Raw genomic sequence first — 13,592 nt, 5'->3', positions numbered from 1 at the left:
AGAAAAAAAACAAACAAAAAAAATTTAAAACTTACAGAAGTCTCTAATAAAGCATCCAATTGGTTCCGAATAATTGGTAAAGTTTTCAACAACTGGAATGAAAAATTTAACTCATATGCTCATTATAAACAATATAAAAATAATAATAACATATTGGGTATATGAAAAAATAATTCGACAAGTTTTGAACATTTTATTAACAAAATATAAACAAACAAAACTTAATTATATATGCTTTGTAATTGTCCATGACTGTTTGCCAATGTGCACACAAAGATCTCTGTTGTGGTAGTGATATTGGTAAGAATTTCCAATATGCAATATTACACCCCACTAAACTGAAAGCATTATTATTTCTGGGTAAAGCTAAGCTGTTGAAGCTGGTATTGACTTTCGAGTTACACTAACCATTAGTATTTTCTGGTGTTTTATAATAGAGAACTCATTTCTCATCAATTTTCCGAATAACATTATCCAGCCAACTTAAAATTATTAGATTCTATTAGATAGCAAAAAGTACATCTCTAAGTGTTTATTAGAGTTCAATCATGAGAAATCTATTTACATCATCTGAATCATTTGAGTAATTATCAACCTGATTTAGATGATGTTAAATAGTGGTTTTCAACACCAAATAATTACTAAGCAGAGTGCAGTTTACCAAGGGCTAATTTTAATAAGCTATTTTAACAGGTCAAGACCCAAAAACTAAGTGATATTCAGACTTAAGTTCATCTTTTAACTAAATTTTTGTAATTTTTGTTGAAACATTTTAATCAATTTGATGCTTTAGTGTACAACACAGACTTTTTTTCCATAATAGGATTTTTAAAAATATATAGTCTAGTAAAATTCTCATTTTATGTAAAATAACTTATTTTAATTTTATAAAATGATTGTCTTCTTAGTATTAGGTATTCAGTTTAAATAGTATCTGTGCAGGAGAGTTGATAACATTATTATTATTGTATTAAGTATTCAGTTTAAATAGTATCTGTGCAGAAGAGTTGATAACATTATTATTAACTAACATTAGCGGTTTTAAAATAATTTTAATGAGCAAATATATAAAATACACAATCATTCTTTAACGCTGTCAACTTCTAAGATTGATGCTATTATTTTAATATTATTTGAAATTTTTGTATGTAACTAATGACATTTTCTTTTCCAACTGTATAAGTTTTTTTTTCATCCTTTTAATTTATTTTATTCATAATTCACCCAACTTGTGAAGTCATTGCAATTTAATAAATTATTTTTAAATAAATTTAAAATTATCAATTGCACGTTTGCATGTTTTTTTCTCTTGTAGTAATCAAGGAATCAGAAGAAACATTTCATTGAGAAATTTTTTTTGGTATTGAGTATGCAGTTAAAACTTTTTAAATATTTTATAAAAACTCCTTTGATATTAAAAAAAAAAAAATTCAACATATATATATATATATATATATATATATATATATATATATATATATATATATATATATATATATATATATATATATATATATATATATTAGTCAAATTTAGTAAAATTAGTCAAACTTTACTTTGGATAACAAATAAAGTTATGTGTTAATGAGCAAGTAAAAAGACTTCATTATATATACATATATATACATATATATATATATATATATATATATATATATATATATATATATATATATATATATATATATACACACACACACACATATATATATATATATAAAATAAATAACTGCTACTTTAATTGATCATACCTTTACAGTATCCATGTTCCTTAGCAAACCATCTTTTTTACTAAATAATTCAAAACAATAATTTAATAAATTTATTGAAAGAATTGTAACTATGTATGTACAGCTCAATTAAGTTTAATATTATATTTAAGTTCCTATTTTCAAAATGTAATCTTATATTGAGCCTAGAGAAGCTTATATCGTATGTAATCGTATGCGATCTAAGAGACCATTTTCCAAAATAACAATATGATTGACCATCAGTTCCAAAACACATTTAAGATGAATTTTAATGTTAGAAAAATAATTTATAAAATGATTAAAAAGTTTTATTATACTAAAATAATTAGTTTAAAGATGAATTTACTAATAACTACTAATCTGGTGTTAGAGATAGTTTTGATGAAGCAGGATTTTATTTAGAAAAAACTAAGTGATGTCTAATTGATTATTTAACTAATTGATTCTACCTTGGTTCATAAAGAAAAAATAAACCTTGGGTTTTCTATTTTGTAACTGATTTTCTAAATCTATATCCTATATATAGGATATATATTGTAATAAAACCAATGTAAAAAAAATGAAACTTATTTTTACATTGGTTTTTTTTAAACCATTAAGCTTTAATAAATGTTGCAATATTTTATTCACTTTTATCTTATTTTATAGAATAATTGATGGTTTGGAGTTTCGTTTGGAGTGGTGTTTATACTGATATTTTAAATGAAAACTGAGAAAGTGTCAGAAGAGTTTATTTCATCTTTCATCTGGATAGAAATCCAAAACACACATCGAAGTCAGCTACTAAAATATTCAAAACAAACAACATTAAGATTTAGATCTTATGATTAAGAGTTAGTCCTCAGTGGCAAAACCTTAATCTAATTGAAAACTTATCTTCTAGAAGCTGATTAAAATCCACCAAGTTTGTCAAATAAAGGCAACTTTTATTGGAAATATTAATACCAGGAAAAATTTGACCCACAATTGCTAAAGAACTTGATATATTCAATGCTTAAAAGATCTCTTGCAGTCATTAAGGCAAAATGGCAGACAAATTGACTATTAACTTATTATTAGCATAACAATTATTCAAGGAATATCTTTTTCTGATTCATTAGATATATATTTTTTAAGTTTAAGGTTGTGAATTTCATGTGATAAAAATGTTATTTGATGCATATTTTAATTTAAAAAAATTATACTGAGTACATAAATGAAACTTATTTATTATAACTGTTTTCTAACTATTTATTTTATATACTTTGCAGTTGTTTTTTTTAATTATTCTATTTATATATTTACAACACAGGAACAATGTTCCTGTCTAATAAATAATATTAAAAAAACAGTTAGAAAACAGTAATAATAATAAATAAAACTTTATTCAAATGTAACTAATTCAAGGTATTGCAACTACTTAAAAATCTTTTTGAATTTTGAAATAAAAACTTATTTATTCATAACACAGGAACAATAGGCTACAAAGTAGCCATAACCAGATATCACCATAACCCAAGCACACATCTTGGTAGTGTCATGTATTATCTAAGTATGTATTATCTTGGTAGTTCAACCTTTTAATTCATTTGAGTTTTATTTTAAAGCGAAGACTTATTTTTTTTAGTATATGCCACTTAACTCACACTTAGTTTGGACGAGTTACCTATATGTCATATAAATGTATATATGTTATTTTCTTATTTAAACTTTTTTACATGTCACTTTCTTATTTATTTATATGTCATTTTGTTATTTAAATACCACACTATAAAAGAGTCAGAGCAATTTTTTGTAATCTGATCCAGGTCAAGATTGAGTATTTTTTATTGTAACACTACCACAGAAAAGATTACCATTTATGGTTTACAAGCTTCTAATACTCTTATCCACAATTTAATTGTGGTTTTTATATCACAGTTTTCCTTCTTCACCATGACTAAAAAGACTCACCTACCCAATATAGGATCAGTTTAATTTTATGACATTTAAGATTATATTATAAAGTCACTTTATAGTGCTTGTAAGCTTCAAAGTAAGTTTGAATAATAATTAAAAGAAATTACCCTCGCGGAGCCCTGCAGAAGTCAAAACCAGCCAGTCTGTATGATATGGCTTTTTCTGAGAGGTATGCAGAGTATCTTCTGATAATGTGTGACATATCATAACCTAAAATCATCTTATTTAAAATCACAAAAATCGAGTATTTCTATAGTAACTACATATGTATATAAAAAAATAATACTTTGATATATAAAAACTATATGTAAATGTACATTTGTCTAGCTGACATATAGAGACTAGACCAAAAGGATGTGATTAATGAATGATTAAATAATAAACATAATAGTGTTTTGAACATGATGAACATTTATGAAAAAATCAAAATCTGTTTAAACATTCTTAAATTTGTATGAAATGAAAATGATGAACATAGAAGTTTTTTGAACATATTGCAAGGTTATGAACTTTAAATAACTATATATATTTTGAATTCTCAAACTTTAAAACTAATCACAAAGATTGTTCACAAATTGTGGTTAATTAAATTTAATTTGGTTTAGTCTAAACCCTCAGTCAGTGTATGTACTGAAACCCTATTATTTGAGTACGACATTATCAGTAATGCCTAATCTAGGGTCAGCATGGTACTAATATATTCTGCCTATATTAATTTTTTGTAAAATAATTGTGATCAAAATCTATACAGCACTAATAAACTCTGCTCACTTTAATTTTTAATCTGCTTTAATTCAGACACTTTTCCAGGCAAAGTAAAAAAGAAAAAAAAATTTAAAAACTAAACAAAATTTTATCTTAATTTTGTGATGCCAACACTGTTTTAAATCAGCATAAGGTCAGCCCAATTTTTCAGAAATAAAAAAGAATAAAAATACTTATAAATTAAGTGCATATATACTAAGCACTGCTTCAATCAATTGAAGGTGATTGATTGAAACAGGGCTTGATGGCAGAATAGCTGTGAGGAAACCTTTCCTTCAGCCCCCAAAAATAACAAAGACTGGAGTGGGTAAACTACATGGAAAGTGGAGCATCAATGATTGGAAATGTACTCTTTGGACAGACACTCGTCTGTCCAAATGAAGTTTCAAACTTTTAGTTGTAAAAGAAGATTGTTTATCTGAAAAAAAGTCAGTGAATGAATGATAAAACAATGTGCATTGCCAACTGTGAAACAAAGTGAAGGTAGTATTTTGGGTTGGGGCTGTTTTGGTGGGAATACTGAAGGTGACATTGTAAAAATAGAGGGAATAATGATAAAAGAAGTGTATTTAAACCATACCATACCTTCCAGGGTCATGGTGGTTTTAAGAAGCCCATGTGGGTTTTTACTAAAAAAGGCTTATATATGCAACATATTTTACCATATATACATATACATATATACACACATATACATATATATATATGTGTGTGTGTGTCAGTGTATATATGTGTATATATATGTATATATATGTATATGTATATATATATACAGTCTTCTCTGTTTGACAAGCGCTTTCATGCTCTTGCAGTTTTGCACTTGCTCACACGCCAGCCAATACTATAGCTGGTGCTTTTTTAAGTGCTCGCCAAAAAATTTTCAAGTGTGTTTTTAAATTGCAACGAATCTTTTTTGTTGATCAAATACTTAGACGATAAATTGTAATAACACTTTTATTTATTTACATATCTTTAAAATAGTCATTAAAAACCTCTGAAATTTATTTTTTTACATAACTTAAAAACTAAGTAGAACTATTAAAATTATTAATGCAATGTTATCCTGTTAGCGCTTTGCATGATGGAATTTATTGATGGAAATATGGAAGTAATCAACGCGATAAAAGATACTTTTGCCATTTTTGCAAACCAACCAGAAGCTTTTTCTAACATGTATAAACACGCTATTAGAAAAAGGAGAAACTATAATGTATATAAACACGCTTTAAAAAAGGAAAAACTATAATGCAGCAAAAAGAAATACAAAGATTAAGTTTAGTGTATTTAATAAGTGGGACTTTAAAGATATTTTTTGGATGAAAAATAAATAATAAAGACGGAATTGATTATATTAATTTTGTTTGGTGTAAGGCGTTAATCAAATACATCTACGAAACAAAGCAAAATAAAAGGAGTGACAAAATTCTGATAATTTTACGAATGGAAATGCTTTATAACTAAACACAGTATAAATCACATGCTTTCACTATTATAACCCAAACTTCAAACATCCTTAAATACATGTAGTTTAAAACTATTTTGCTTATAAAAATTACACTGTTTTGATAAGCAATAATTTCCTATCTTCTTTTTTGTAGATTCAATGCCATCTTGTAAGCAAAACACACAGGAATGAGGCAGATTTTGAAAAACGAAAGCTGATAGAAGATTTATTAAAAATGTAAAAAAAGGTTCTGTACAAACTTCTATTTCCTCTAACATAGAGAAGGCCAGTCATGATGCATATCAAAAGCTTATAAATACAGCATATAAATTAGCAATCAATCATACAATAAGCCTCAACTACTGGTAGAAATCCAAAAAGAAAATGTTATACCATTAATATCAGGTATTTTTGTAACTTTTAAGTGTGTATAAAGTTATTGACAAATTATAAAATTAAAATTATAAATTATAAAAATAAAAATAAATGTTAGAGAGCTATCTCAATTAAAATAAAAATAGTTACGATCTGTAATATTTTAGGGACTAGTGATGGTAGAGCTGCGAAAAAATTTATCAGTTCTATTTACACAGCAATTCTTCAAAAAAACAACTTTAAGTTACTTTAAGCAATTTTAAGTCAAAGTCATTTTTACTCTATACTATCGGAATGTTCAATAAGCTTGCAAGACAGGAGTAGATAAGGAACAGTATTTCTAAAAACTACCTTGAAAGGGTATTTATTTTAAAGAAAACTTTTATTTTAGAACATGTCCATTTTGAAAATAATGTTAAAAAGCTTTTAAAATATCCTATTTACTTTTTATGTCACCACTCACAATATTTGCACATTTGATAGACAGTAAGGATTATGGTGGAACCAATGCTGCTTCTTTAAAGCTTGACATCAACAGCATATTTGATAAAGACGGACATTTGCCATGTGCCACCTTTTGGGAAAAATTGATCAGTTGCACAGCCGATGGTGCTAGTGTTAACACGGCTACAAAGTAGGTCTTCACAAAAAACTTTGCCAAGACAGTGATTGCCCTTGGTTGGTACCAATACATTGCATTAACCATCTAGTGGAATTAGCTGTTAAAGATTGTAGAAGAGTAATAAAAGGGGAAATTACAAAAGCAGCTGAAGTGCTTAATATAAGTTCTTGTGTCTTTCCTAAATTGAAAGGTATGAGGTTTATACCGCATAGTCGCACTGCTATTTCCAGCATCCTTAATATGTGGCCAGCTGTTATCATGGCATTTGAAAACACTCTTGTATCCAAAAAGGATAAAAATGAAACCAAAAGTAAAATAAAGGGGATCTTAAAACAACTCATATCTTATAGAGTGCTTTGTAAAGCTTGCGTCTATTTGGATGTTCTTGAAAAGGTTTCTTCTCTCTCCAAAGTATTTGAAGATGATGGCCTGCTACCTTTTGATGTGAAGCTCTTAATAGATCGAACTTTAATGGATCAAGGTGACCTTTTAGAAAGCGCAGGAAAGCCAGAGGAGTTGTTAGACAGTTGTTTAGCTTTCTTTAAAGTTGATGCAGAAGAACCAAATAACCTTATTTCTTATTTCTTTAAGTATAGTCACATGCTAAAATTACCTGCTAACCATGAGCTAATTGCAATTTTTCAAGAAAATTTTACTTTTCTAAGTATGCCATCAATAGAGGAAGCCTCCAACGAAAAAAAAAGAGTTACTTTTATATTGTTGGAAACTTTGAAAACTCTATTTGAATGTTTTAATGATCCTGTATTTGCAAACATGGTTTGGATGGACCCAAGAAACTGGTTAATCAATGAAAGCCAGACATACGGCAATGACATGATTGAATACCTGTATAATCATTTTAAAGTACCCCTAGTTTATGCTGGATTCGACAAGTCAAAATTTATAAATGAGTGGAAACGATTCTGGTTTTTTGTTAAATGTCAATTTGCTAATGATATTACCAAGGAAAAAGAAAACCGCACTTCAAAAGTTTGGATGTACATATTGAGATTTAAAAAAACAGAATTCTTTTATCTTTCACTCATTGCTGAAGTGGTGCTTTCAATTGCCGGTTCAAATTCACTTATTACTGAAGTGGTACTTTCAATTGCCGGTTTGTCCGTCAATCGTAATCTTGCTCTACAATCTTCATCTTTTCTCTTCCAGTAACTTCCAACTTTAATTAGTAGTTGCTTGCAGCCTTGTTGGAATCGAAGATGTTTAAAAAAATACTGCAGTCAAGTGAATGTTTAGTATATTGAGACACGTATATAAACACGACACAATGACAATGTTGATGTGTATTAGGTGTAACAATAAGTTATGGACGGAGATTGAGAGAGAGGCAACAAAAAAACGAGCACTAAATATATATCTTGAAACTTGTCTAAAATTGAAGATTGATGAACATATAACAATAAATCAATCGCTTTCAGTCTCAATCGATGGAGTTAGCGGTTTGGAGTCCAAAGAAAATGCAGACTCAGATGATGAAATCAATAAAAAAAAAAAAATTCAACCCTACTTTGCTTATTAAAATACTTTAAGTAGTCTTAAAATACTTAAAGGTTCTTAAATTAGATTAATATTGTTTAAGTATTTATTTTTTATTATAAATGTCTTTAAATAAATAAAAAATTATATCAATTTTTTAAATAAACGATTTAATTCTTTTTCTTTTGTTTATATTACTGCAAAGAATTATTAAGTATCACTTTATTAACTTTTAAATGTGCGCGATTATTGAGCGATGGTTAGGTTTAAGTTGTTGCTTTATTCGAAAAGGATTTCGCATAATATTATATAAAAACATTAGTTAAGATAAATGATTCAAAATTATTTATTACAAGAATAATTTAGATAATCTTAATGTTATAGTTTATTATTTATTTTAGTTAGGTTTAAATTTTTTTATTTCATTTTAGCTTTAGTTTAGTTACTTTTATTTTACTTTTCGTTATTTTTTTTACGAAGATTTATTTGCTATTTTTGCGATAAGTCTTTTTTTTTTTTATGTTTCTTTATAGTTAAGTTAAGATAATTTTTCCAGTGAATTTTTAAGATGTATACAAATTAACATATTAACACTCGTGGTCAAGTTTTCAAAATCCATTAGCATTTAAGTGGTCATTTTATGACATGAAATTGCACTCCTACCAGGCCAAGCCTATATATATATATATATATATATATATATATATATATATATATATATATATATATATATATATATATATATATATATATATATATATATATATACATATATATATATATATATATATATATATATATATATATATATATATATATATATTTATATATATATATATATATATATATATATTAGGGATATGACTTTTTAATTTTTTTTCAAATAAAATGTTTCCTGTATCATAAATCGATGAACTTTTACCTAAAATCATGAAAAAAGGCCCAAATAGCTTTCTGCAACAAAAAAAGGTCACCCCCAAAATAAAAATTTGATTTACCATTTTTATACATTCATTTTTGACCGATGTTTTAATCTTAAGCTTAATTCTCAGCTTAATTCTATTTATTTCATTATTTTGTTATGAATTTATAAATATAACGCCACACGTTACCATGGCAACGAAACGGCCGTGTGCCGGCAAATACTTGGAATTGTTATGTGATGACGTCATTGTGTTACCACGGTGATATAGACGACTGTAACAGACTGTAGAAGATTATAGAACTTAGTAGAACATTCTGGAAGCTCTAAATAATTATATAAGCGAGCTGCTGTCAGAGCTCAGTGTTGATAATGTGAATAGTTCTATGAAGTACTCTGCGTGTAACTGAGCTAATAAGGAACTACTGTAGCGAACTAAAGACGCTGTAAGTGTACGAAGTATAAGTAGTTGTAGCATTATCGTTAGGATACGGACTGGATTATCGAACTGTTATCAACATTGACTGGATTATCGAACTATAATTGGATTACTATACAGTTAAAGTATTTTATTAATTAAACGACTTTATTAAACGGATATTTACGCTCAGCTATCCGTAAAGTCGTAACAATATTATATGATGTCTCACAAGAAAAGTCATACCACAGTAACAAAGAACAAGAAGACTTGGACTAAAAATTTGGTGAGATTTCAAGAGTCACACAGAAGAAGAGGAAGCGTGGCTGTAGAAGAACATTCACTCGATGAAAAATCCAGAATACCACTTCAATTGCAGATCGTAGGAAGATACCAGTTTCTCGGAGCATATGTTAAAGGAAGAAAAGAACGAATAGACCAAATTTCTAAGGAAATTACAAAATTGTGGGACAATAAACTGAATTTTCCACGTGTGTCTGATCAAGTGATAAGAGCAAAGCTTATGAAGGTGCTGAAGGTCTATGATGAATGTGTCAAGCGTGGAAAATATGATGTTCTCAATGCATTATTTGACATCACGAAAGTGAATGGCCAGTGGTTATCCTCGGAAGATAAACGTCTATACCACCTACAAAAAGAAAGTAAAGGACAGGTGGGGTACTCAACAGGACAAGTGGCAAGTAAAGAAACCATTCACCCTTCCAAGAGAAGGAAAGTCCAGTCTGGAACAGCAATACCTTCCACATCACAAGTCCTGTCTACCACAGACAGTGGTACTGAATCTGAAAACTGCAAAAGTAAGAGTGAAGATGATGAAGACGACGATGGTGATAAAGACGATGATGAGGACACTCAGAAAAAAACTAGAAAGCACTACAAAAGTAAATTTGCTGTAAGTATGGTTACATCAAGTGGAGTTTCCACAAAGAAAGCTGCTAAAATATGCAATGTATTATCACAACAAGGTATTGATATTCCAACTCCAAGTCAATCAGCAATTTACAAGTCCATATTCAAAGAGGCAGGTAAATTAAAAAAAGAAATGATACAACAACTTAAAATGGAACAGTGGTCCTTACACTTTGACGGCAAACGAATAGATGATAAGGAATATCAGGTAGTTGTACTTCAGAATGAAAGAACTGACGTGAAACTTGATGCACTGCGTTTAAAAGATGGCAAAGCTGAAACTGTTGCTGAAAAAATTGCCAAACTTATTGATGAATACAATTTGTGGAATTCAATTAAGATGATCATTACTGATACAACAAACGCCAATACTGGGAAGAGAAATGGAGTTGTTGTGAAGTTGCAACGTATGTTTAAATTTTAGGGTGTCACAATACCACAATTTATCGGTTGTCAGCATCACGTACTAGACAGGATTCTCCGTCTGGTGATGGACGAAGAACTTGGGGGTGATACCAAATCTCCAAACATTGAATACCCATTTGTGTCTGAACTGTTGAATAAGTATGATGAACTGAAGGATAAGTTTGTGAATGGAACTGTAGAAATTCTTGATAAATCAGGGTGGAGAGACGATATGAAGTTTTTGTACCATTTAACAAGAGTGTTTAGGTTCTATGAAGAACAAAGAAACTTCCCTCTGATTCACTTTCAGAACATTCCTAATATGAGCAATGCCAGATGGAACTCAAGAGCCATTCTCGCCATTCTGGCGTTCATTCTTATGCCTGAAGCGAGAAAGAATTTGGAGAAGGTTTGCAGGTTCATTTCATATGAGTGGGCAGAACATTGGTTTAGTAGTCAAAAGTACAATGACAATGACTTCAAGAATTTATCTGATGTATTGAAGCCTTACAAAAAGGCATTGCAGTCATTCAAAAATCACTGGAAGAAAGAGCCATCCGTCATCGACATACCACGAAGTAATCAGATAGCTGAACGTGCAATCAAGGTGATGCAAGACCTGTATGCTTCCTGCAGAAAGAAAGACAAACTGCAACTTCGATTCATTCTAAGTAATAAGCGCTAGACTCTTTATGAGACGTGAGCATCATGTGACCCATGTACTAAACACAGTAGGCCTATAGACACAGACAGATATGTATATTGTTGTACTAGACGCTTTGATACTGTTAATTTTGTAATACTTGTATAATTATATATCACATAATGTTTTTTGTTATATCACAGTACATGTTGCATAAATAAATAAAATAACAACAGGAGTATGACTCTTACAACATCTTCAGCCTTTAATATTCATTTACTGTACAAAAGTGTACCTATTGAAAATTCGATTTTTTGGTTTTGGGGTGACCTTTTTTCAAAATATGTCAAAATGAAACATCTATTCGTTCTTTTTACATAAAAGTTCATTGAATTACGATACAGGCCTAGTAGGTTGCAAAAAAGTCATATCCCTAATATATATATATATATATATATATATATATATATATATATATATATATATATATATATATATATATATATATATATATATATATATATATATATATATATATATATATATATATATATATAGTTTGTTGTCTTTGGGAAGAGCGTCCAACATTTGCATATTTTTTTTAATAAAATGTTTTTATTTTTATTTTTTTTACTGTAAATCATGCGCGGAGTGTTGCTACATCGACTATCTTATAGCCTGACTCGCAAGGGAGTGCTGCTACATCGACTGACAAATAGCCTGACCCGCAAGGGAGTGCTGCTACATCGACTGAGGGTTTGGTTGGGGCAGGCAGTCTATCAATTAATAAAAAAAAATAATTCCGGTCTTGCATTTTAATTTTTACTTTTTGTCAACAAAATATGGAAAAAACTTTCGGACAACATGTAAGGGTTCTATAAATATATATGAATATATATATATATATATATATATCAGGCTATTTGTCATTCGATGTATGTACTAAAGCCCCTGGCAGGGTATAATAGCAGGCTATTTCAGTATGACATCACACTGCTCACCTAAATCAGCAGTATAATATATATATATATACAAATTTTGCAGTTGTAAAAAATAAAAATGCTTCACTGGAAGTGCCATATTTTTACCCTTAAATATCACACAAATTTCTTCAAAAGTATGTCATGTTGGATCTCAAAAGAAGCAAACTTAAAAATTATAAAAATATTAAAAATAACTATTATTTTGTATTTAGATTATTAGTTTACATTTTACTACGTAAAAACTGTCATTTTTTAACATTAATAAAAAGTTTTATTTTTTTCATGGTTTTTTAAAGTCAATTTTTTTTAGAGATGCTGTTATAAAACGTGATTATCATTTTTGAAATTTTTATAAAATTTCGGTTCTTTTGAGACCCAGCACGGCATACTTTTTTTCCTATAATATCAGGGACCTGTCTGATATTTAAAGGTAAAAAAGGACAGTTCCCTATGTCTCATATTAATATTTTTTATTCATTTACAAGTAGACGCATCAAAATATTCAGTATTAGACCAATCTTTTATTTTTATACCAGCCTAATGTATACATATACAAGCCTTGTCAGGAGAGATGGGCAATTGGTCATGCCCACCTCCACACCTGTGTAATTCAGTTTACAAAATAAAGCTCGTGCAAATATACAATTTTTTTTTTTAACAGCAAAATAAATGTTTTTTAGGTTGAGTAATGTTTAACTTATATAAAGAAAGATAATATATATATATACATATATATATATATATATATATATATATATATATATATATATATATATATATATATATATATATATATATATATATATATAGATATAGATATATATATATATATATATATATATATATATATATATATATACAACCCTCAGAATTAGGAAAAATGAGGTCGGCAATAAATTGCC

General features: G+C 28.3%; 1 protein-coding gene across 3 annotated transcripts in view; it reads right to left on the bottom strand.

Annotated features, from left to right (window-relative positions):
- LOC100203445 (phosphatidylinositol-binding clathrin assembly protein LAP) overlaps positions 1 to 13,592 on the bottom strand; it is a 71,750-nt gene that overhangs the window by 21,148 nt on the left and 37,010 nt on the right. For all 3 annotated transcript variants that reach the window (XM_065792225.1, XM_065792223.1, XM_065792224.1), the window contains exons 4-6: positions 3,797 to 3,899; positions 1,752 to 1,791; positions 36 to 92 (exon numbers count right to left, since the gene is read on the bottom strand). In XM_065792225.1, the coding sequence (XP_065648297.1) occupies positions 36 to 92; positions 1,752 to 1,791; positions 3,797 to 3,899 (200 nt within the window). The remainder of the gene's footprint in view (positions 1 to 35; positions 93 to 1,751; positions 1,792 to 3,796; positions 3,900 to 13,592) is intronic.

Source organism: Hydra vulgaris, chromosome 03 (assembly GCF_038396675.1).
Source record: "Hydra vulgaris chromosome 03, alternate assembly HydraT2T_AEP".
NCBI classification, from domain to species: domain Eukaryota; kingdom Metazoa; phylum Cnidaria; class Hydrozoa; order Anthoathecata; family Hydridae; genus Hydra; species Hydra vulgaris.
The sequence above is the reverse complement of the archived record's forward strand: the minus strand, read 5'-3'. Positions and strand labels throughout refer to the sequence as shown.